Here is a 19,710-nt window from a genome sequence, read left to right as displayed (position 1 = left end):
TTAAGTCTCAGAACAGTACTATGAGGCCGGCTGCTAGCATTACCCCTTTACCTAGGGCTGTAGCATTGAGATGTGCACCCGGGCAGACTTGATGACTTAACCGGGCAATTGCATCGCACTGGCCTCTCAGACGGTGGCGATGCAGGGGTGAGGGTGTGAGCACAAGCCTCTGAGAGTGGTTCGGGTCAGCTTGTAGCCTTCATTGAGTCTTCCTAATTTAAAGGAATTAAATTTTTAAAATTTTGCCGCTGTTAAAAGCATTACAAATAAGGAGCTGGCATTGTGGTGCATGGGGGTTAGGCGGCGGCCTGAAACGCTGCCATCCCAGGCCTGGCTGCCGTGCTGCTGACCCTACTCCCTGCTAATGCACCTGGGAAAGCAGCAGAGGATAGCTGGAGTACCCGGAGACCTGCCACCCATGTGGGAGACCCCGATGGAGTTCCAGGCTCCTGGCTTCATTTGGGGGAGTGAACCAGCAGATGGACAATGCCTCTCTCTCTGTCACTCTGCCTGTCAAATAAATAATAAATTGTTTTTAAAAGGTATTACCCAGGGCCGGCGCCGCGGCTCACTAGGCTAATCCTCCGCCTTGCGGCGCGGCACACCGGGTTCTAGTCCCGGTCGGGGCGCCGGATTCTGTCCCAGTTGCCCCTCTTCCAGGCCAGCCCTCTGCTGTGGCCAGGGAGTGCAATGGAGGATGGCCCAGGTGCTTGGGCCCTGCACCCCATGGGAGACCAGAAAAAGCACCTGGCTCCTGGCTCCTGCCATTGGATCAGCACGGTGCGCCGGCCGCAGCGCGCCGGCCGCGGCAGCCATTGGAGGGTGAACCAACGGCAAAGGAAGACCTTTCTCTCTGTCTCTCTCTCTCTCACTGTCCACTCTGCCTGTCAAAAAAAAAAAAAAAGGTATTACCCAGGGGCCGGCGCTATGGTGTAGTGGGTAAGGCCACTGCCTGCAGTGTCAGCATCCCATCTGGGCACCTGCTCAAGTCCTGGCTGCTCCACTTCCAATCCAGCTCTCTGCAACGGCCTGGGAAAGCAGTGGAGGATGGCCCAAGTGCTTGGGCCCCTGCAGCCGCGTGGGAGACTTGGAAGAAGCTCCTGGCTCCTGGCTTTGGATCGGTGCAGCTCCGGTCATTGCAGCCAATTGGGAAGTGAACCACCAGATGGAAGGCCTCTCTCTCTCTCTGTCTCTGTGTGTGTGTGCGTGTGTGTGTGTCTGCCTCTCCTTCTCAAATAAATAAATATTTTTAAAAGAGGTATTACCCAAAAATATGCATGGATTAGATTTTTTTTCTTGCACCAAAGTAAATGTACATTTTAATTCTTTAAAAAAACATTAATTTTTCAAAAGCATAATTTTTAAAGATAAATTTAAAAGTCATATTCTTAGCTATACAAGTCCCCTTGATGTGTACCTGCCAATTCAGTGACATGTTAACAATAGATAATCCATGTCCGTTAAACACGAGCATTTGGAAGGACCTTCCAGATAACAGAATTGATGAGCTCAGCGACGTTCCTGAAGCCTCTTGGGAGCCCAGCAGACGGAGAGTAGACCCCAATCATGCCAGTCCCCACAGGGCTCCTTTGGTTTCTGTACTCGATGTGCTTCTCTTTGAATCCATCCAGTGAGTTATCTACCAGGTGTCTGCCGAGCCCCACTGATGCATCAAGCGCTGTCCAAGGCCCTGAGGGTTCAGCCGTGAACAGCAGGTGCATCCTCCGGGTCTGCGTGGAGAGGACAGTCTACAGAGAAGACGTGGAAGAGGGCACCAAACCGACCAGGAGCGCTGGTGGCCTGGAGGTGCTGTCTTCTGAAAGCAGACCGTGCAGAGGGGACACATTTGCTGGGCAAGATCAAGAGTGCAAGGTTGGGATGGTTGCGATGGTGAGGTGCCTGTGAGAGGAGCCAGGGGAGATGCTTGGCAGGCAGCTACAGAAGCAGGTCTGGGGCTCAGCAGAGAGATCTGGGTTGGAAGAGAGCAAGCGAGAGTGAGTAGCACATCCAAGCAGATGAAGTCATAAAGAGACTCAGGGAACGGACAAGATGGCCTGAGACCAAGCTACGAAGAACTCCAGTGTTTGGAGGTCAGGCAGAGGAGAAGCTGCCAGAGCAGAGACCAGAGAGCTGAGGAGAATGTGGAGTTCTGGAGCCCAAAAGAAAAGAGGGGAATGGCAGACTGTGTTGGCAAGACCGAGAAGTGTGCATAGGGTGGGGGGTGTGGCTGCCATGGCCTACTTTGGCCAGGGGATGCTGGAGGCGAGAGTCTGCCTGCAGGGGTGAGGGTGAGTGGGCAATGAGGCAGTGCAGACAACAAAAGGAGCCCAGAGGGGGTGGAGAAAGATGGCGCAGCAGTGGGAAGAGAATGTGGAATCCAGATGTTTTGATGGCAACCACTGGAGTGGGTCGTGGGAAGCCCAGGAGGCGAGAGAGAGAGAGAGAGAGAGAGAGAGAGAGAGAGAGAGAGAGAGAAGGGACTCAGGTAGGGGCTGATCAGCGCATGCCCAGTGTGAGAAGGGAGAAGCCCAGGAGCACGTGTGGAGGACCGGGCACTGGCAGGTCTTGCGACTTCCTTCCTCCTCTAACTGTTCCTTCTCAGTCTTCTCCCTGACCTGTTCTCATCAGGGCGCTGTGCAAATGTTGTTTTTCCCAGGATCCTCAGTTCCATCTTCTCTTCTCCCTGGTGCTGCTACTCTGTTAGGTAACTCCACCCACTGCTGTGACTTGACCTCCAAATGGCTCATGACCTTCAACCCTCTGTCTCTAGCCCAACTGTCTCTTCCTCGCAATACACTTGGCATTTGTCCAAAAGGGGACACATTGAGGGTTTAGATTAGAGATTTTAGGCTTGAAGTGCCAGGAGAAATGTTCAAGAGGCAGCTGCCGGCCGGCGCAGTGGCTCACTAGGCTAATCCTCTGCCTGCGGCGCCAGCACCCCGGGTTCTAGTCCCGGTTGGGGCACCGGATTCTGTCCCGGCTGCTCCTCTTCCAGTCCAGCTCTCTGCTGTGGCCCGGGAAGGCAGTGGAGGATGGTCCAAGTGCTTGGGCCCTGCACCCGCATGGGAGACCAGGAGGAAGCACCTGGCTTCGGATCGGCGCAGCATGCTGGCCGTGGCAGCCATTTGGGGGGTGAACCAATGGAAGGAAAACCTTTCTGTCTCTCTCTCTCACTGTCTAACTCTGCCTGTCAAAAAAAAAAAAAAAAAAAAAAGGCAGCTGCCAAGTCAGGTGTGGGGCCCAGCAGAGAAATCTGGCTTGGAATAGAGCCAAAAGAGTGAGGAGAATCTTCAACCAAACTCTGCAGACCGAGAATCTCCTTTTGGGTGCCGATGGGCAGTGTTGCGCTGGCGTCAGCTCATGCCAGCTCAGACCGGCTCACAAGAGCCCACTGTCAGTGGACACTTCTCTTCCCAGCTCCCTGCCCAGTGAAGTCACTTTGATAGTCACAACTTGAAATCAACCATGGCGGGGGAGTATTTATATCATGGAAATCAGCACGTGCTTCAGATTAGGGTACCCCTTCCAGAAGGGCTGCTAAAATAGTCCCTATACACTGCTGTTCCAGACATCTCACACTCAGCACATTCAAGACTGCATCAGACACGTAGCTCCACGCCCTATCCTGCCCACCCTTCCGCCTTCCCCAAATCTCTCAGCCCAGTTAGCAGCCCCACAACTCACAATCCAAAGATGGCCCAAGCTGCTGTAACAAAGAAGCCCAAAAATTCGGTGACTTAAACCCTAGAAGAGACCGCAGGAGTGTGGACATTTCTGGCCTTCATCCCTGTGTCCAACATGATCCAAGCTGAATCTCAACCTTTGGGAAGGGGGTAGGGAGAGCAACACAAGGTCTTTCCTGGTTAAGGACGCCACTGACTTCCACTCAGAAGTTGGCCAAGACGTAAGGAAGGCTGGGATATGTAGTCTCCAGCTATGGACCCCGAAAAACGTCAACGATGGAAGAGAGGCGATGGGTGCTGGGGTAAGGCTAGCAGTCAGTCGGTGTCATTGGTGGGTACTCGCTGTCAGTGCTGCCTCCTGGATACTGCTGGACTCCACCCCTTCTGCCATGCGCCAGCTGCTGTTCTGTCGGCCTTGCCTATTTCTTGGCCTCGAGGATAGCCCATCTCTAATCAACCTACCAAACAGCCGCCAGAGATATCTTCCTAAGATGCAAATTGCATCGTATACCTTTGCTGTTGAAAACCACACAGCACATGTGCAGCTCCCCACTGTTTCCAAGAGTAGGACCAAGCCCTGTTTGCATGACACCCAGGCCTTGTCTTGTCCCCTTGACTCAGCATGCCTCCCACCCCCCACTCAACTCCATTTCCTTCTCCACCAGAAAAATTCAGGTCATGTTCTGGGGCTCCGCTGAAATATTGCCTCTCGGATGACATTGTGCCTCACTGCAGTGCTGGCCGCGTTCCTATGGCAGTCTTTACTGGATTGTGTGTTTCTGGGCATTTGCCACCTGCCGTGGGCCAGGGGCTCCCTGTGAAGCCAAGCACTTGGTATATCTAGTGGAAGGCTGGCTGAAGCTCAGTCAGCAAGGAGCAAGGTGTGGGGGTCAGAGGGGCCCAGGTCTCACTCTGGCATCTTCAGCACCAATACTAAGTGCTCTGGTCTGGCCAGCCTAAATGTGGCCATGGAATGTGAGAACCTCCAGAGGACTTTACTGAATTAATTGTTTAATCATCCATCTTCCTGGATAGATATTAAAGTCTGTGAGTGTCCCATCAAGTTCTATGAGCCATTTTATTCTCAGTCCCTGCAAGGCACCTAGAGAACATGTGTAGAATGAGTAAAAGTGTGACAACATCTGCCCTTGGCTGGCACTTTTCACAGGCCTCAGTTGAAACCTCAGCTCTGTCACTGAGCAGCTGAGCTGTCCGGGGCAAGTCACTCAACCTGGCTCTTTGTTTCTCCTGCAAAATAGGCTAATAATCTGCTTGTTAAAGGGACTAAATGGCAATGTTTAGAACACTTACAGCAACGCCCGGGACACAGAAAATGCTCTGTATGTTGCTAAATAGAAACGGAGTTGGAGGAGCCAGTGCTGTGGTATAGTAGGTTAAACATCACCTGTGGTGTCAGCATCCCTTGTGGGCACTGGTTCAAGTCCCGGCTGCTCCTCTTCCAATCCAGCTCCCTGCTGGTGGCCTGGGAAAGCAGTAGACGATGGCCCAAGTGCTTGGGCCCTTGCACCCATGTGGGAGACCTGGAAGAAGCTGCTGGTTCCTGGCAGGTCCAGCTATTGTAGCCATCTGGGGACGGAACCAGCAGATGGAGAAACCCCCTCTCTCTCTGTAACTAAGCCTCTGAAATAAATTAATAAATCTTTTAAAGTAAATCGAGTTGCTGGTGTGGACCAGTTGGTCTTTGATTTGTATTTTTTTAAAAAAGGTTTATTTATTTATATGAAAGGCAGAGTTACAGACAGATGGAGAGAGAGAGAGAGAGAGAGAGAGAGAGCGAGCTTCCATTCACAGGTTCACTCCCCAGATGGCCACAATGGCTGGAGCTGGGCCAATCCAAAGCCAGGAGTCAGGAGCTTCCTCTAGGTCCCCCGCATGAGTGCAGGGGCCCAGGCCCTTGGGCCATCTTCTGTTGCTTTCCCAGGTGCACCAGCAGGGAGCTGGATTGGAAATGGACCAGCTGGGACTCGAACTGGTGCCCACATGGGATGCCAGCACTGCAGGTGCGGCTTTACCCACCATGCCACAGCACTGGTCTCTTTTGATTTGTTTTCTACTCTTAGCCCCCCCGACACTGACCTCTGCCATCAGCTCATATCTGACCCTCCTCCTAGACCAAGCTCCTAATGATTCCCACACATTCTGAAGTGTTCGTGCCTCTAGGCCTGTGCACGCGCTGCTCGCCGCATGGAAGGCCTTTCCCACCCTGTGCCCTGTTTACCTTCCACATTCAGCTCGACTCCACTTCTAGGCTCCTTCCTGGACTCACAGAGATGAGCAGCCCCTGTCTCCACTGGGCCTCCATGTCAGCCATCTTCAGGCATTGTCTCAGCTCTCCCCACTATACCAGACTCCTTATGAGCAGGGATATCTCTTATCTATCTCAACGCACCCCACACACACTGCTTGCACACTGTGGACAGTAAAGACGTTTGCTAAATGAATGGATAGACATATGAAATGCATCAATTATTTCACCTTAACCACTTCTATAACACAGTAGAACCTTACGTCAGATCTCATGAGACAGGAAAACTGGCCACAGTTGCCTTGGAGTGAACCAGGTCTAGTCGCTTTTCTTCCAATTGTGAAAGAAAAATTCACTTATAACCAGATAGACAGCAAGCTTCTAACTTATGCACAATAATAGACAGGCTTTAAAAAAAAAAAGAGGGGCCGGCGCCGTGGCTCATTTGGCTAATCCTCCGCCTGCAGCACCAGAATATGGTACACTGGGTTCTAGTCCCGGCTGCTCCTCTTCCAGTCCAGCTCTCTGCTGTGGCCTGGGAAAGCAGTGGAGGATGGCCCAAGTCCTTGGGCCCTGCACCCGCATGGGAGACCAGGAGGAAGCACCTGGCTCCTGGCTTCGGATCGGCATAGCTCCAGCTGTAGTGGCCATTTGGGGGGTGAACCAACGGAAGGAAGACCTTTCTCTCTGTCTCTCCCTCTCACTGTCTGTAACTCTACCTGTCAAATAAATAAATAATCTTAAAAAAAAAAAAAAAAAGAAACCTAGGGACATTCTTAGGGCCCAGTGCTTACAGAATCCAGGTCCTTGATTCTGGCATGGGACTGGATATCAGCAGCCTATGGTCAGGGACAGCAGAGCTTGGAGGGAACACAGAGGTCACATCTCACTGGCTGAGAAGAGATGTGGCTCCACCCCCAGCTCCGCCCCCGCTGGGCTATGTGGCCAAGACAGCACCCTGCCTCCATGTGGGGCAACCCCTGCAAAACGCAGGGCTTGGACTCGTGACTGGTAAGGTTTCTTCTGACTGGGAAAGTTCCTGACTCTGAGACGGCCGGTGGAGATGGAGGTTGAAGGGGAGTGGAACTGACTTGGGAGGAAGTGAGGCAACATTTCTCAGTGTTCAGCAGACAGCATGCAGAGGATCAGCATGAACAGAATCTCTTTCACCCCTTCAAACCCCCACCCCCAGCATTTGGAAGATGAAGAGATACAGGCTATGGGAGCTTAGCGGGCTCACGCAGTTCATGCAGGCCTCACATTATAGAGAAGTCAGTGACTGGCCTGTGGTCACTTGAGAAAATGTCAATCTCCTAGCTGCTGGGTCAGCTCCTTCCCTCCCCTCCAGCTCACTCCTCCCACTGACACCTGCAGGGCTCCAGTCTGGGGAGCCAGACCTGGACTCGGAACCCACCGCGGGTATGCGCAATGCCACTGTCACCAGGAAGTAATGAATGAGCCAGCTCAGCCCATCCTTTGGTTGAGGGAAGAGCTGGGTCTTTTCCACAAGGGGCAACCAGTGAGCAGAGAACCCTCGGGGACATGCCGCAGTCACACTACCCTCTTCCTGTGCCATTTCTGTTCTCACAGCTCCCAAACCCCAAACAAGCAGGTGGGAGTGCAGAAGTGCCCCAACACATTATATTCACGTGTGCATATGCACATGCACACAGCCGACACATTATGTTCACATGTGCATATGTACATGCACACACACACACACACGGCCACACTGGCCAGCACAGGCTCAGAGTCTGACTCAGGCAGTCAGAGCTGCTGCTTCACTTCTGCTATCCAAACCTGCTATGCTGGTAGTGCTGGGAGCCCAGAAGAACCCAGGGCCTACCAGAAACTGGACACCGTGATCATTGCCTCCCAGGGAGAACAGGCGGTTGAGCAGAGAGGGAAGGGTAAGGACAGGCCAGCTGAGTGCCTGTGTGTGCATGTGTGCACGTGTGTAGGTGGAAGGCCCAGGAGAGGAAAAGAGGCCATGAGGGAGACCAGGGTGGGAAGACACGGGGAAGAGATGGAGACACACCCCCTCGGGTCGCGCCCTCTCTGTCTTCCCTTCTACTCCCGGGAGACGTCCTTCAGGCCTAGGTGTGACAGAAACCTTGTGATGGTGGCACTCCCCCCAACACACCCCACAGCCCATTTGAAAAGCTACGGCAGCAGGGTCCCCATCAGTCACCCTGTGGGATCCTGGTCTCGGGGAGGACAAGGTCTCCCTCGTTCTCCTACTCTCCTCTCTGCCGCCCATTGCTTAGGGCTGGTCTTCCTGGGGTCCTCCCCGCCGCCGAGCGCGAAGGTGTCTGCGCCTTTAAAGCGGCGGCCCCCGGCCGGGTTATTGTCTCGCCTCGCAGCCAATCGCCGGAGCCGTTGGGGGCGGGGGACCCGGCCTCCCGATTGGCCGCCGCGCGCCCCGCCCGCCCGGGATCCCGGGAGCTGTCCGGCCGCCGCGGTGCTGATCCCGCCGCCGCCCACGGGCCGCGAGCCGCACCGAGGGGCACTATGAGCGGGGGCGTCTACGGCGGAGGTGAGCCGGTCCCGGGCCTCCGGGGCCTCGCGCGCAGCCCTGCGCCCCGTATCCGCGCCACCCAAGCTCGGGGCACCCCGGGGCCTGTCACCTCGGCGCTCGAGCGAGTCCGACCCCAGGTTTGGGTCCCGTGCCACCCCTACTTTCTGTCCTCCCGGGACGCCCCAGGCGCGCCGGGCCCAGCCTCTCCACTATCCAGCCCTTCTCCGCCCGACCCCTGGCTCCGTCCTTCCCAGCCCCGAGAGTGGCCTGAACAAGGCCACCGGGTAGGAGGGAACTCTGGCGGCTTGACCCCCACTCCAAGGCCCCCACTCGGACTGTGGCTCTGCCCTGTCCCCCTTCCTCTCGGATCTGTCCGCGAGGACAGAGTTTGGGGAAGGTCTCCTCACCTGCTTGTCTCCCCGCACAGATGAGGTGGGGGCGCTGGTCTTCGACATTGGCTCCTTCTCGGTCCGCGCCGGGTATGCTGGGGAGGACTGTCCCAAGGTGAGACTTTCAGATCTCTTCCCAAATCCTCCCCAGGCTCGCCACTAACCCAGGGCTCTCCCAGCCGAGCCCACACGCTCTGCTGAGCAAGTGTGGGAGAAGAGCCAGGGGCGGGCTGAGGACCCTGCCCTGGGGCTGAACGGGTAACCGGGTGATCTTCCTTTCTCTGCCCATGCTGCCCCCTCCCACCCAGGCTGACTTCCCCACCACGGTGGGGCTGCTGGCCGCGGAGGAGGGGGGCGGGCTGGAGCTGGAGGGGGAGAAAGAGAAGAAGGGGAAGATCTTCCACATTGACACCAATGCCCTGCACGTGCCTCGGGATGGAGCGGAGGTCATGTCGCCCCTCAAGAACGGCATGAGTAAGGGCCCCCCCCCCCGACCCTGAGTCAGACCAGGAGCCCACTCCCAGCCCGTGGGACTCTGTCTCACAGCCACGGAGTCCTCCTCACAACTGTCCAAGTCCCAGGGACCTCCTCAGAGCCCCCTGTAGCTGCCTGGTTCCCAGCCCAGGAGCCCCAAATTCCCGGGAGTGGGGAAGGGGCTTTTCCTCTGGAGTTGAACTCCCCCTCCCCTGGACTTGGCGTGTCTCCCTGCTTCCTTTCCCGTCGCTGACCCCTCCCCGCCTCACCTGTGTCTTTCTGGCCCCAGTTGAGGACTGGGAGTGCTTCCGAGCCATCCTGGATCACACCTACAGCAAACACGTCAAGTCTGAGCCAAACCTGCACCCCGTGCTCATGTCAGAGGCCCCGGTGAGTGCCCTGGGGCCCCAGCACAGTCTTCCCACCCCTTACCTGTCCTTTCTCAGACAGTCCTTCCAGCCTTGTCATCTTGGGCCACCTGTCTTCCTCTTGCTCTACCTCTTTCTCTTCCTGCTCTATAAGCCCCTCTCCTCTCCAGTTCTTTTTTAATCCTTTAACTTGAAAATAGTTGTAGTACATATGGTCGATTTGCTTTGTAAAACATGTTAAGAAGAAACACTGCAGTTCTTGCCGCCTCTTCCATTTCCCCTTTTCCAAATGCCATTGCTTTTCTCCCTGTTATCTTTTTTTTTTTTTTTTTTGTATTTCTTTCCGTATCTCCCAATATCACACTTACATTGCTGTTTGCAGGTTTTCTATATTAGGCATCATCTAAGAATTTCCTACTAGAAAAAAGAGCATTGAGCTCTCTCCTCCTCTAGCCTATATCACACATACTTCTCATTCCCCACCTTTAAGTACAGTTCTGGCTTAGACTTCCTGAAAGATCAGTATTCACTATTTAGCCTCCTGTTACTATGTATGCTAATCAGGGCTGAGCTGGGGAATCCATGATCGCTTTTCTGTTTCTTGAGTGGCTTTAAACAATCTGATTTTAGCTCTCCTTTCACCCCCACGTCCAGAGCCAGCTGACAGCGCCCATTTCTAGTTCTCTCAGGGTTCCAAGCTCAGTACAGGTTGTTCCTGGCTTTTCCCAGTACTGCCTTACAGCATTTGTAAATCTGTTAAGTCAGTTACTACTCACCGATCTCATCCTTAACTTTCAAAGTTTGTTGCTGGTTGCTCTTTTCTTATTTTCTTTTTTAGATTTTTTTTTTTTTTGGACAGGCAGAGTTAGACAGTGTGAGAGAGAGACAGAGAGGAGAAAGGTCTTCCTTCTGTTGGTTCACCCCACAAATGGCCGCTGCGGCCGGCACACTGCGCTGATCCGAAGCCAGGAACCAGGTGCTTCCTCCTGGTCTCCCATGCGGATGCAGGGCCCTAGAACCTGGGCCATTCTCCACTGCACTCCTGGGCCACAGCAGGGAGCTGGACTGGAAGAGGAGCAACCGGGACAGAACTGGCACCCCAACCGGGACTAGAACCAGGTGTGCCGGCGCCACAGGCGGAGGATTAGCCTAGTGAGCCGCAGCACCAGCCACTCTTTTCTTCTTTTCACAACCTGAGGCACTACTCTTTCTCAGGTGAAATTCACATGACATAAAATTCACCTTTTTAAGTCAATCATTGAGGGGCAGGCATTTGGCATAGTGGTTACGACGCCACTTGGGATGCCTGCATCCTACATCAGAGTGCCTGGGTACAAGTCGCAGCTCTGCTTCTGATTCCGGCTTCCTGTTAGTGTGCACCCCTGGGAGGCAGCAAGTGATGACTCAGTTATTTGGATCCCTGTCCCCCGTGTGGAAGACCTGGATTGAGTTCCTGGCTTCTGGCTTCAGCCTGGCCCAGTCTTGGCTGTTGAAGGATTTGGGGGAGTACATCAATGCATGGGAGCTCTGTCTGTCTCTCTCTCTCTCCATATTTCTGAGAAAAAAGCAATTCCATGATTTAAAAAAATTATTAATATAAAGAGAACAGATTTCGTGTATTTCTTTTTTGTTTTTCTTTTTTCTTTTTCTTTCTTTATTTGACAGGCAGAGTGGACAGTGAGAGAGAGAGACAGAGAGAAAGGTCTTCCTTTGCCACTGGTTCACCCTCCAATGGCCGCCATGGCCAGCACACTGCGGCCGGCGCACCGCGCTGATCCGATGTCAGGAGCCAAGTATTTATCCTGGTCTCTCATGGGATGCAGGGCCCAAGCACTTGGGCCATCCACCACTGCTTTCCCAGGCATATTAGCAAGGAGCTGGATCAGAAGTGGAGCAGCTGGGACTTGAACCGGTGCCTATATGGGATACTGACACTGCAGGCAGAAGCCTAACCTTCTAGGCCACAGTGCTAGCCCCATGATGTTTAATGTAATTATCATCACTATCTAGTCAAAATATTTTCCTCGTCCCTAAAAGGAAATCCCTTCCTTGAGATAGGTTTTTTCCACTGCTCTCTAGCCTCCAGTCTGCTGTCTCTTTGGACAGATCTGTGCCAGGCCTTTCCTATAAAAGGAACCACATAATCTGTGACTTTGGGTGTTCTTCCCCCACTTAGCGTAATGCTTTTTAAAGTGCATCCAGCTTGCAGCGTGTGTCACTGTGTCATTCCTTATTAAGGCTGAATACTGGCTGGCGCTGCGGTTCACTAGGCTAATCCTCCGCCTTGCGGCGCCAGCACACTAGGTTCTAGTCCCGGTCAGGGTGCCGGATTCTGTCCTGGTTGCCCCTCTTCCAGGCCAGCTCTCTGCTGTGGCCCGGGAGTGCAGTGGAGGATGGCCCAAGTGCTTGGGCCCTGCACCCCATGGGAGACCAGGATAAGTATCTGGCTCCTGCCATCGGATCAGCACAGTGCGCCAGCCGCAGCGCACTGGCTGAGGTGGCCATTGGAGGGTGAACCAACGGCAAAAGAAAGACCTTTCTCTCTGTCTCTCTCTCTCACTGTCCACTCTGCCTGTCAAAATAAATAAATAAATAAATAAATAAATAAATAAATAAAATAAAAGGCTGAATACTATGGAATCTATTACAGTTTATTTATCTTTCATCCCCTGGGGGCCATTTGGATCAATTCTGCCTTTGGCTATCAGGGACAGTGCTGCTGTGAACATTCGTGTACAAGGATCTGAGTACTTGTGTTTAGTTCTCCATCACATATGACCCAGAGTAGAGTTGCTGGATCCTATGGTAATTCAGTGTGCGTCTTTTCGGGTAATCACCAGCTGAACCATTTTACATTCTCACCAGCAGCGTGTCAGGGTTTCTGTCTCCACGTCCTTGCCAACACTTGTTGTCTTCTGGATTTTAGTTACATCACTCTCTGGTGGGGGTGAAGTGGTACTCATTAGCCTTTTGCATTTGCATTTGATTATGGTTTCCCTGGAGTCCTGGATCAGAGTAAAATTAGATATGTGTGTTCAATCTACCATTATTAACCCAGAAACCCCGTCTGCTGCTTTGGGCTAGACGGAGGTCTGGGAATGGCCTGAGAGGGGTACTGCCAGAAAAGAGCCCTTAGGCCACGGTGCAAGGACAATGACTCCGGACACAGCTCCGTCCAGAGCTCCTGGGTGATCTTGGGCAAGTCTCTGAGTTTTGCCTTCCTCAGCTAAGTTTGTGCTGTGACATTCTTGACAGCTCTCACATTCTACAGATCCGTGTGAACCAAGGCGCTTGATCTGTGTCCCCTGTCAGAGTTGTGTGTACGTATGTGTGCGTTGATGTACGCATACGTGTACTAGTGTGTGTGTGCGTGTGAGAGTATGTGTGCACCCCCATGCACGGCTGTGGGTCTGGGCCTCTCCCTTGCTGACGCCTCCCGTCCTGCACTTCCTCCCCAGTGGAATACTCGGGCCAAGAGGGAGAAGCTGACGGAGCTGATGTTCGAGCAGTACAACATTCCTGCCTTCTTCCTGTGCAAGACCGCCGTGCTCACCGCGTATCCTCCGGGTTGAGCTGCTCCGCCTGGGCGGAGGACCAGGGTGGGGTGTGTGGAGCGCTGAGCCGGGAGCTGGGCTGGTTCTCTGAAGATCAGTGTCGCGGGTGGACAGACGCCTCCCTTCACCCCACTGGTGCAGAAGGCCCAACGGGTTGAGTGCATGGGGGGCAGATCAAGGATCTTTCCTCATTCCTTGGATCAAGCGGAGTAGAGAGAGAGTCGGACAAGTAGACGGCCGGGGCTGGAGCTGGAGACAGGGAGGGGGATATGACACGGAAGGGGGCTCCTTCCCAATCAGCCAATCAGCGTAAGACACGGGGGGGGGTCCCTCCCAATCAGCCAATCAGCGTAAGACACGGGGGGGGTTTCCTTCTTAAACAGCCAATCAGCGTTGCCCTTTCTTCATGGCCTGCCTTGCCTTGACCCCCGCGCTAGGCTCTGGGGTGATAGGATCGCTTAATTTCAAGGCGCCCGTAGGACACAGAGCTAGGCATGAAGAGCTGGGAGTTCAGAAGGAAGAGAGGAAAAAGCTGTGACTCAGACAGGGAAGACGGGGGTCTTAGGAGCCTCTCGCAGGAGTTGCGCCAGGGGGAGGGACTTGCAGACCGGTGGGCGGGACGCAGGGAGAGCAGGGAGTGACCGAGCCAGATCTGAGTCCCAGTCCCTACTGGCTGCTGCAGTCTCTTTGACCCACCCGTCCCACACCAGCTTTGCAAATGGACGCTCCACGGGCCTTGTGCTGGACAGCGGGGCCACACACACCACGGCCATTCCAGTGCACGATGGCTACGTTCTGCAGCAAGGTGGGGGCTCGGCAGGGGCTGGGGGTGCCCTCGGGAGGACCGGGTCCTGACGCTGCTTCCTCTTCAGGCATCGTCAAGTCGCCCCTGGCAGGGGACTTCATTTCCATGCAGTGCCGCGAGCTCTTCCAGGAAATGGCCATCGACATCATCCCCCCATACATGATTGCAGCCAAGGTGGGGCCCCCAGGGACCCGGAGCTGCCACCACAGAGTCCCAGGCGCTCACCCTATGCCCGTCAGCCCCCTGACCCATGAGCCAGCAGGGTAGAAAGCAGTAGGGCCCCCAGGAGACCCTGGATCCAGTTCCTCCATTTCCAGTCGAGGCATCCGAGACCTGGCCGGGCTGAGGGACATGACTGAGATATTATGCAGCCGGCCGGCTTGCAGAAGGACTGTGCTGTGGGTTCTGGGGTCCAGCAGACCCAGGTGTGAGTTCTGCCTCTGCCTCTGAGCTGTGTAACGTCAGGAACGGTGTGGAAACTCCCTGAACCTCAGTGGAGAGGACTCTGGGAGTGTCCAGTGATACAGCATGCACCTCTCATGAAACACAGCCCAGTGAAAGGCCATTCCTGGAAGCTTCTGGTCTCCCATTGGCACCCATGCTGTGTGACCCTGCCCGTTCTCTCTCCTCTCCATCAGAGAAGGGTGAGGGACACCTCTCCAGGCCCGCAGAGCAAAGATCCCAAGCCAGCCAGCCTAGGAAGGCAGGTGCGGTCATTTGGGCTAGACAAGCTTGGGCTGGGCTGGGGTGCTTAGAGGCTGTACCCCTACAGGAGCCTGTTCGAGAGGGTGCCCCCCCAAACTGGAAGAAGAAGGAGAAGCTACCTCAGGTCTCCAAGTCCTGGCACAACTACATGTGCAACGTGAGGCACTGGGGAGGGCCCCCTGAAACAGACCCCTCCCCAGAGGCTCTGCAGGGGGGTGGAGGTGGATGCTCGGGAGCCAAACCAGGTCCTCACCCCTCCCCGGTTCTCAGGAGGTGATCCAGGACTTCCAGGCTTCGGTGCTACAGGTCTCAGACTCCCCCTACGATGAGCAGTGAGTGGGGCTCGGAGCTGGGGGGTGGGGGAGGAGATGGAATTAGGGCTCAGGGGGGCCCTCCCCCTGGGGCTTTTGTGAGCACCCCAAGCAGAGTCTTGCTCCTTCCCGGGCAGGGTGGCTGCACAGATGCCCACAGTGCACTACGAGATGCCCAATGGCTACAACACGGACTACGGTGCCGAGCGGCTCCGCATTCCCGAGGGCCTGTTTGACCCCTCCAATGTCAAGGTCGGGCTGAGTGGCGGGCACTGGGGTAGTGGCCGGCCGGGGTCCCTGGACACTGGAGGAGGCTGAGAAGGACTACAGGGGTGGTGGTGGTGGTGGGGGACAGAGGGCCCAAAGCCCAGGTCGCCTTTGTCCACAGGGCCTGTCGGGGAACACTATGTTAGGCGTGGGCCACGTGGTGACCACCAGCATTGGCATGTGTGACATCGACATCCGCCCGGTGAGGCCAGAGGCTGGGCAGAGGGGCCCGGGGTTCATGGGGAGGGGGTACGGGGTGTTACCTGAAGGCTTACTCCTCTCTCCTGCTGTCAGGGCCTGTATGGCAGCGTCATCGTCACGGGCGGGAACACGCTGCTTCAGGGCTTCACTGACAGGCTCAATCGAGAGCTTTCCCAGAAGACCCCACCGGTAGGAGCCCACCCTTGACTGGCATCCTGGAATCCCCGTCCTGGCTCCGCCCTCCGGGACGCGGCTCTTCCTGGCCCCGCCCCCAGCAGTCAGTGTTCCGGCCACCAGAGCAGACAGCCTGCCCTTGTGGCTTCTCAGCCCCCCTCCAGACCCCGCCCCTTTCCAGAACCTGGGTGTCTGCTTCCCCCAGCCCCTTTGCCCCCACAGAGCATGCGACTGAAGCTCATCGCCAGCAACAGCACCATGGAGCGCAAGTTCAGCCCCTGGATTGGGGGCTCCATCTTGGCCTCACTGGTGAGAGGGAAGGGGCTTGGCACAGCGCTGAATGTGGGGGAGGGGCGCCCCGACTGCTCCTGCCGCCTCTGCCTGCCTCCACATTCACTCATTCAACAAACTTTTTTTTTTTTTTTTAAGATTTTACTTATTTGAGAGGTAGAGTTACAGAGAGAAGGAGAGACAGAGCCACAGGTCTTCCACCCCCTGGTTCACTCCCCAGATGGCCGCAATGGCCAAAGCTGAGCCGATCTGAAGCCAGGAGCCAGGAACTTCTGGGTCTCCCACATGGATGCAGGGGCCCAAGCACTTGGTTCATCTTCAACTTATTTCCCAGGCCATAGCAGAGAGCTGGATCGGGAGAGGAGCAGCCGGGACTTGAACCAGTGCCCATATGGGTTCTGGTGCTGCAGGCAGAGGCTTAGCCCGCAATGCCACAGCGCGGGCCCCACATTTTTGGAGAGGGCAGTCAATGAGGACTACTCTAGTAGGACACAAACCAGGGAGCAGGGGGAGCTAGAGTTATTTGGAATGAGGCTGCAGTGTGGTGCCCACTGGGCCAAGTTAGCAGGAGGGAGACCCTGAAGGTTGGGGCAAGGGAGCAATGAGACAAAGCAGGCCTGCCTGGTAGTTCTTGGGATCAGCTTGTAGTCTGGGGTCAGGGGGTCAAGGTTAGGGTAAGGAAGTGATGTGACCATCAGGTCCTTCAGGGAAGACCACCAGACCCTTGAGATCTAGAATCAAAGGGTTCTTGAAAGGTGGCTGGAGTCCTGGAGTGGGTATCTGGGGGGGGGGGGGGTGCAGAGTGAGGGGCCGCTGGAGAAAGAGGCGGACAGGCAGGGTCTGGGGCCGGAGGCGGTGAGTGCAGTGTGGATCTGCTGCTGGGGCAGAGGCAAGGCGTGGAGCAGGGAGCTGGGATGCAGACTCCATCTGCAGGGCGCCAGCCACCCCAGAGGACAGCAGGGCCAGCCACTAGAAGGGGAACCCCAGAAAGACAGAAAGAGGCTCAGAAAAATTGCAGCTGCAGTCCACGCTTATCTAAAGGCTGGGGCAGGTCAAGCACATTACCGCAGGCCTAGGGTGTGCTTGTTCTAGACATACAGCCTGACAGACCCCAGCTGCATGAGCAAGACAGTCTGCCACAGAGACCATCATCAGGAAGAGGCCACAAAGTGCACAGGTGTTCCTTGGAGAATCTGGTGCAGGTCAGGGGTCATGAAGGGGCTCCAAGGAGCTGAGATGGGAAGAGGTGAAAAAGAAAGGGAGGGTACCCAGACCCGGGGAGCCAAGCAAGGCCCCAGGCCAAGGGCAGGTGCAGTGGGTTCCGGGCTGCAGGGTGGATCGGAAGGAGGCAGAGGGCAAGCATGGGCCCTGCTGTGAGGGGGGAGTGGCTCTCAGCGCTGGCAGAGGGAGCTAATCAGTGAGTTCATGGACAGAATGTGGATTGTTTGCAGGCAAGAGGTCCAGCCCACTAACTCTGGCAGGCGTAGGGCAGCACTGTCCAGCAAGAACACGACACAAGTCACATACGTGATCATACGTTTTCTAGTAACCTCAGTGATGGCTGGGAATTGGTTTTGGGACCCCTCGGATACCGAAATCCCTGGATGCTCAAGACCCTTATATAAAATAGCTTCATATTGCCCGGAACCTCTGCACGTTCCCCTGTAAGCATTAAACCATCTCTAGCTTACTTACAATTCCTAATTTGATGTAAACGCTAGATCAACAGTTGTGTTTTTATTTTTTATTTTTTTATTTTTTGACAGGCAGAGTGGACAGTGAGAGAGACAGAGAGAAAGGTCTTCCTTTGCCATTGGTTCACCCTCCAATGGCTGCTGCGGCCGGCACACTATGCTGATCTGATGGCAGGAGCCAGGTGCTTCTCCTGGTCTCCCATGGGGTGCAGGGCCCAAGCACTTGGGCCATCCTCCACTGCACTCCCTGGCCACAGCAGAGAGCTGGCCTGGAAGAGGGGCAACTGGGACAGAATCCAGCGCCCCGACCGGTACTAGAACCCGGTGTGCCGGCGCCGCAAGGTGGAGGATTAGCCTAGTGAGCCGTGGTGCCAGCCTACATCAACAGTTGTTACACTGTATTCCTTCAGAATCACAAGAAAAAGTACTCTGTACTTGTTCCGTTCAGATGAAATGTTTTGAATCTGCTGGTACAGAATGGGCGGTTATGGAGAGCCAAGACTACGAAGAAACAGCTGAAAATAGAGTATTTTTGAATTAGTGTGTGTAAAACACCATAATTTAATGGGCAATCAATATAAGAAATTCTTAGTGAGATTTTTAAAAAGAATTGTTTATTTATTTATTTGAAAGGCAAAGTTACAGAGAGGTAGAGACAGGGAGAGAGAGACAGAGAGAGGACTTCCATACACTGGTTCACTCCTCAGATGGCCCAACGCCCAGAGCTGTACCCATCCAAAGCCAGGAGCCAGGAACCTCTTCAGCATCTCCCACGTGGGTACAGGGGCCCAAGGACTTGGGCCATCTTCCACTGCTTTCCCAGTCCATAGTAGAGAGCTGGATTGGAAGTGGAGCAGCCAGGACTTGAACTGGTGCCCATATCGGATGCCGGCACTGCAGGAGGTGGCTTTACCTGCTACGCCACAGCGCCGGCCCCAATCAAGATCTTTTACACCCTTTTTTCTGTACTCAGTCATCAAAACCCAGTGTATTTTTCCCACTTGGAGCACATCTTCAACCTGGACTGGCCACATTTCAGGTGCTCGTTAGCCACTCGAGGCTGGTGGACAGCCCGGGCAGCCCGGGTGTAGGGGGTGAGAAAGGCCAGGGCAGCAGCAGGACTGGGTAGGCTCTGTAGGAAGATGGTGAAATCTCGTGTGAATATGAGGGTGGAGGGAGACTCAGGCAGAGATACTCAGGGGACAAGGACAAGAGATTGGGAGCCTGGGGAAGGGTGAGGTAGACCAGATGGCCCAAGAAGGCTGTGCAGTGGGCTGAGAAGAGAAACAGGGATAGAAGTTGGGGACATAGAGACGTGGAAGGGACAGTCTCAACAGGGGTGGGGGTGTGGCAACAGAGCACCTGCCTCCTGGAAGTTAGGTGGTGTCTGGGTAGTGAGGTATTTTGTAGGAAATGGTGGGAGGCCTGGATTTCCCCCTGATCCCGATGCAGGAGTGGTGTGTGTGTAGGGTTAGGTGTTTGGTAAGCGCAAGCCAGGAGCTCGGTAAATACTTGTGAATGAATGATTGAACGCTGAACGCTGAAGCGGGCATTCTCCTAACGAATATGGAACAGAGGTGGAGAGGGATGCGGCCGGGAGGGGCAGGGGCTCAAGCGCGCGGTGGGGTGGGGGGCGGGCGGCGCGTCCTGACCCTGTCCCCCCCACCTAGGGCACTTTCCAGCAGATGTGGATCTCCAAACAGGAGTACGAGGAGGGCGGGAAGCAGTGCGTGGAGCGGAAGTGCCCCTGAGGGCGCCCCCTCTTCAGCCCCCTGCTGCGGGCAGGGGCGCTCAGGAGCGGGGCCGGCTCGGGGCCAGGCCTCCACGGAGCGAGCGCAGATCGAAGCCCTCTACCCCCTACCAGCGCACGGCGCCCCCTCCCCGCCCCCCTCGTCCTCTTAGATTGAGATGTTTCTGAGCTGAAAGAAGTAAAAAGGTTTTAATTAAAACAAAACAAGTTTGACCTCCTTGGGGCTGGGGCGGAGGGAGGCGAGTGGCACCGGGAACAAC

At 55.2% G+C, this 19,710-nt stretch overlaps 1 protein-coding gene across 1 annotated transcript; it reads left to right on the top strand.

The window, feature by feature from the left end:
* Positions 1-8,332: 8,332 nt before the first annotated feature.
* On the top strand, positions 8,333-19,654 carry ACTL6B (actin like 6B). The gene is made up of 14 exons (XM_002711912.6): positions 8,333-8,485; positions 8,895-8,971; positions 9,165-9,330; positions 9,620-9,720; positions 13,157-13,254; positions 13,963-14,057; positions 14,125-14,231; positions 14,830-14,919; positions 15,033-15,094; positions 15,211-15,325; positions 15,462-15,542; positions 15,635-15,730; positions 15,938-16,024; positions 19,371-19,654. The coding sequence occupies exons 1-14, from the start codon at positions 8,461-8,463 to the stop codon at positions 19,449-19,451; spliced, it is 1,281 nt and encodes a 426-aa protein (XP_002711958.1). The 5' UTR covers positions 8,333-8,460; the 3' UTR covers positions 19,452-19,654.
* Positions 19,655-19,710: the final 56 nt, after the last annotated feature.

Source organism: Oryctolagus cuniculus, chromosome 19 (genome assembly GCF_051225735.1).
Source record: "Oryctolagus cuniculus isolate XC-2025 breed Fujian yellow rabbit chromosome 19, ASM5122573v1, whole genome shotgun sequence".
NCBI classification, from domain to species: domain Eukaryota; kingdom Metazoa; phylum Chordata; class Mammalia; order Lagomorpha; family Leporidae; genus Oryctolagus; species Oryctolagus cuniculus.
The sequence above is the reverse complement of the archived record's forward strand: the minus strand, read 5'-3'. Positions and strand labels throughout refer to the sequence as shown.

What these genes read in the sequence shown, in the direction of transcription:
- ACTL6B (XM_002711912.6), top strand. Translation starts at nt 8,461, where the DNA reads ATGAGCGGGGGCGTCTACGGCGGAG. An exon ending in GGCACAACTACATGTGCAAC is followed by an intron (nt 14,920 to 15,032) that starts GTGAGGCACTGG and finishes CCCGGTTCTCAG; the next exon opens with GAGGTGATCCAGGACTTCCA. An exon ending in GACTCCCCCTACGATGAGCA is followed by an intron (nt 15,095 to 15,210) that starts GTGAGTGGGGCT and finishes CTTCCCGGGCAG; the next exon opens with GGTGGCTGCACAGATGCCCA.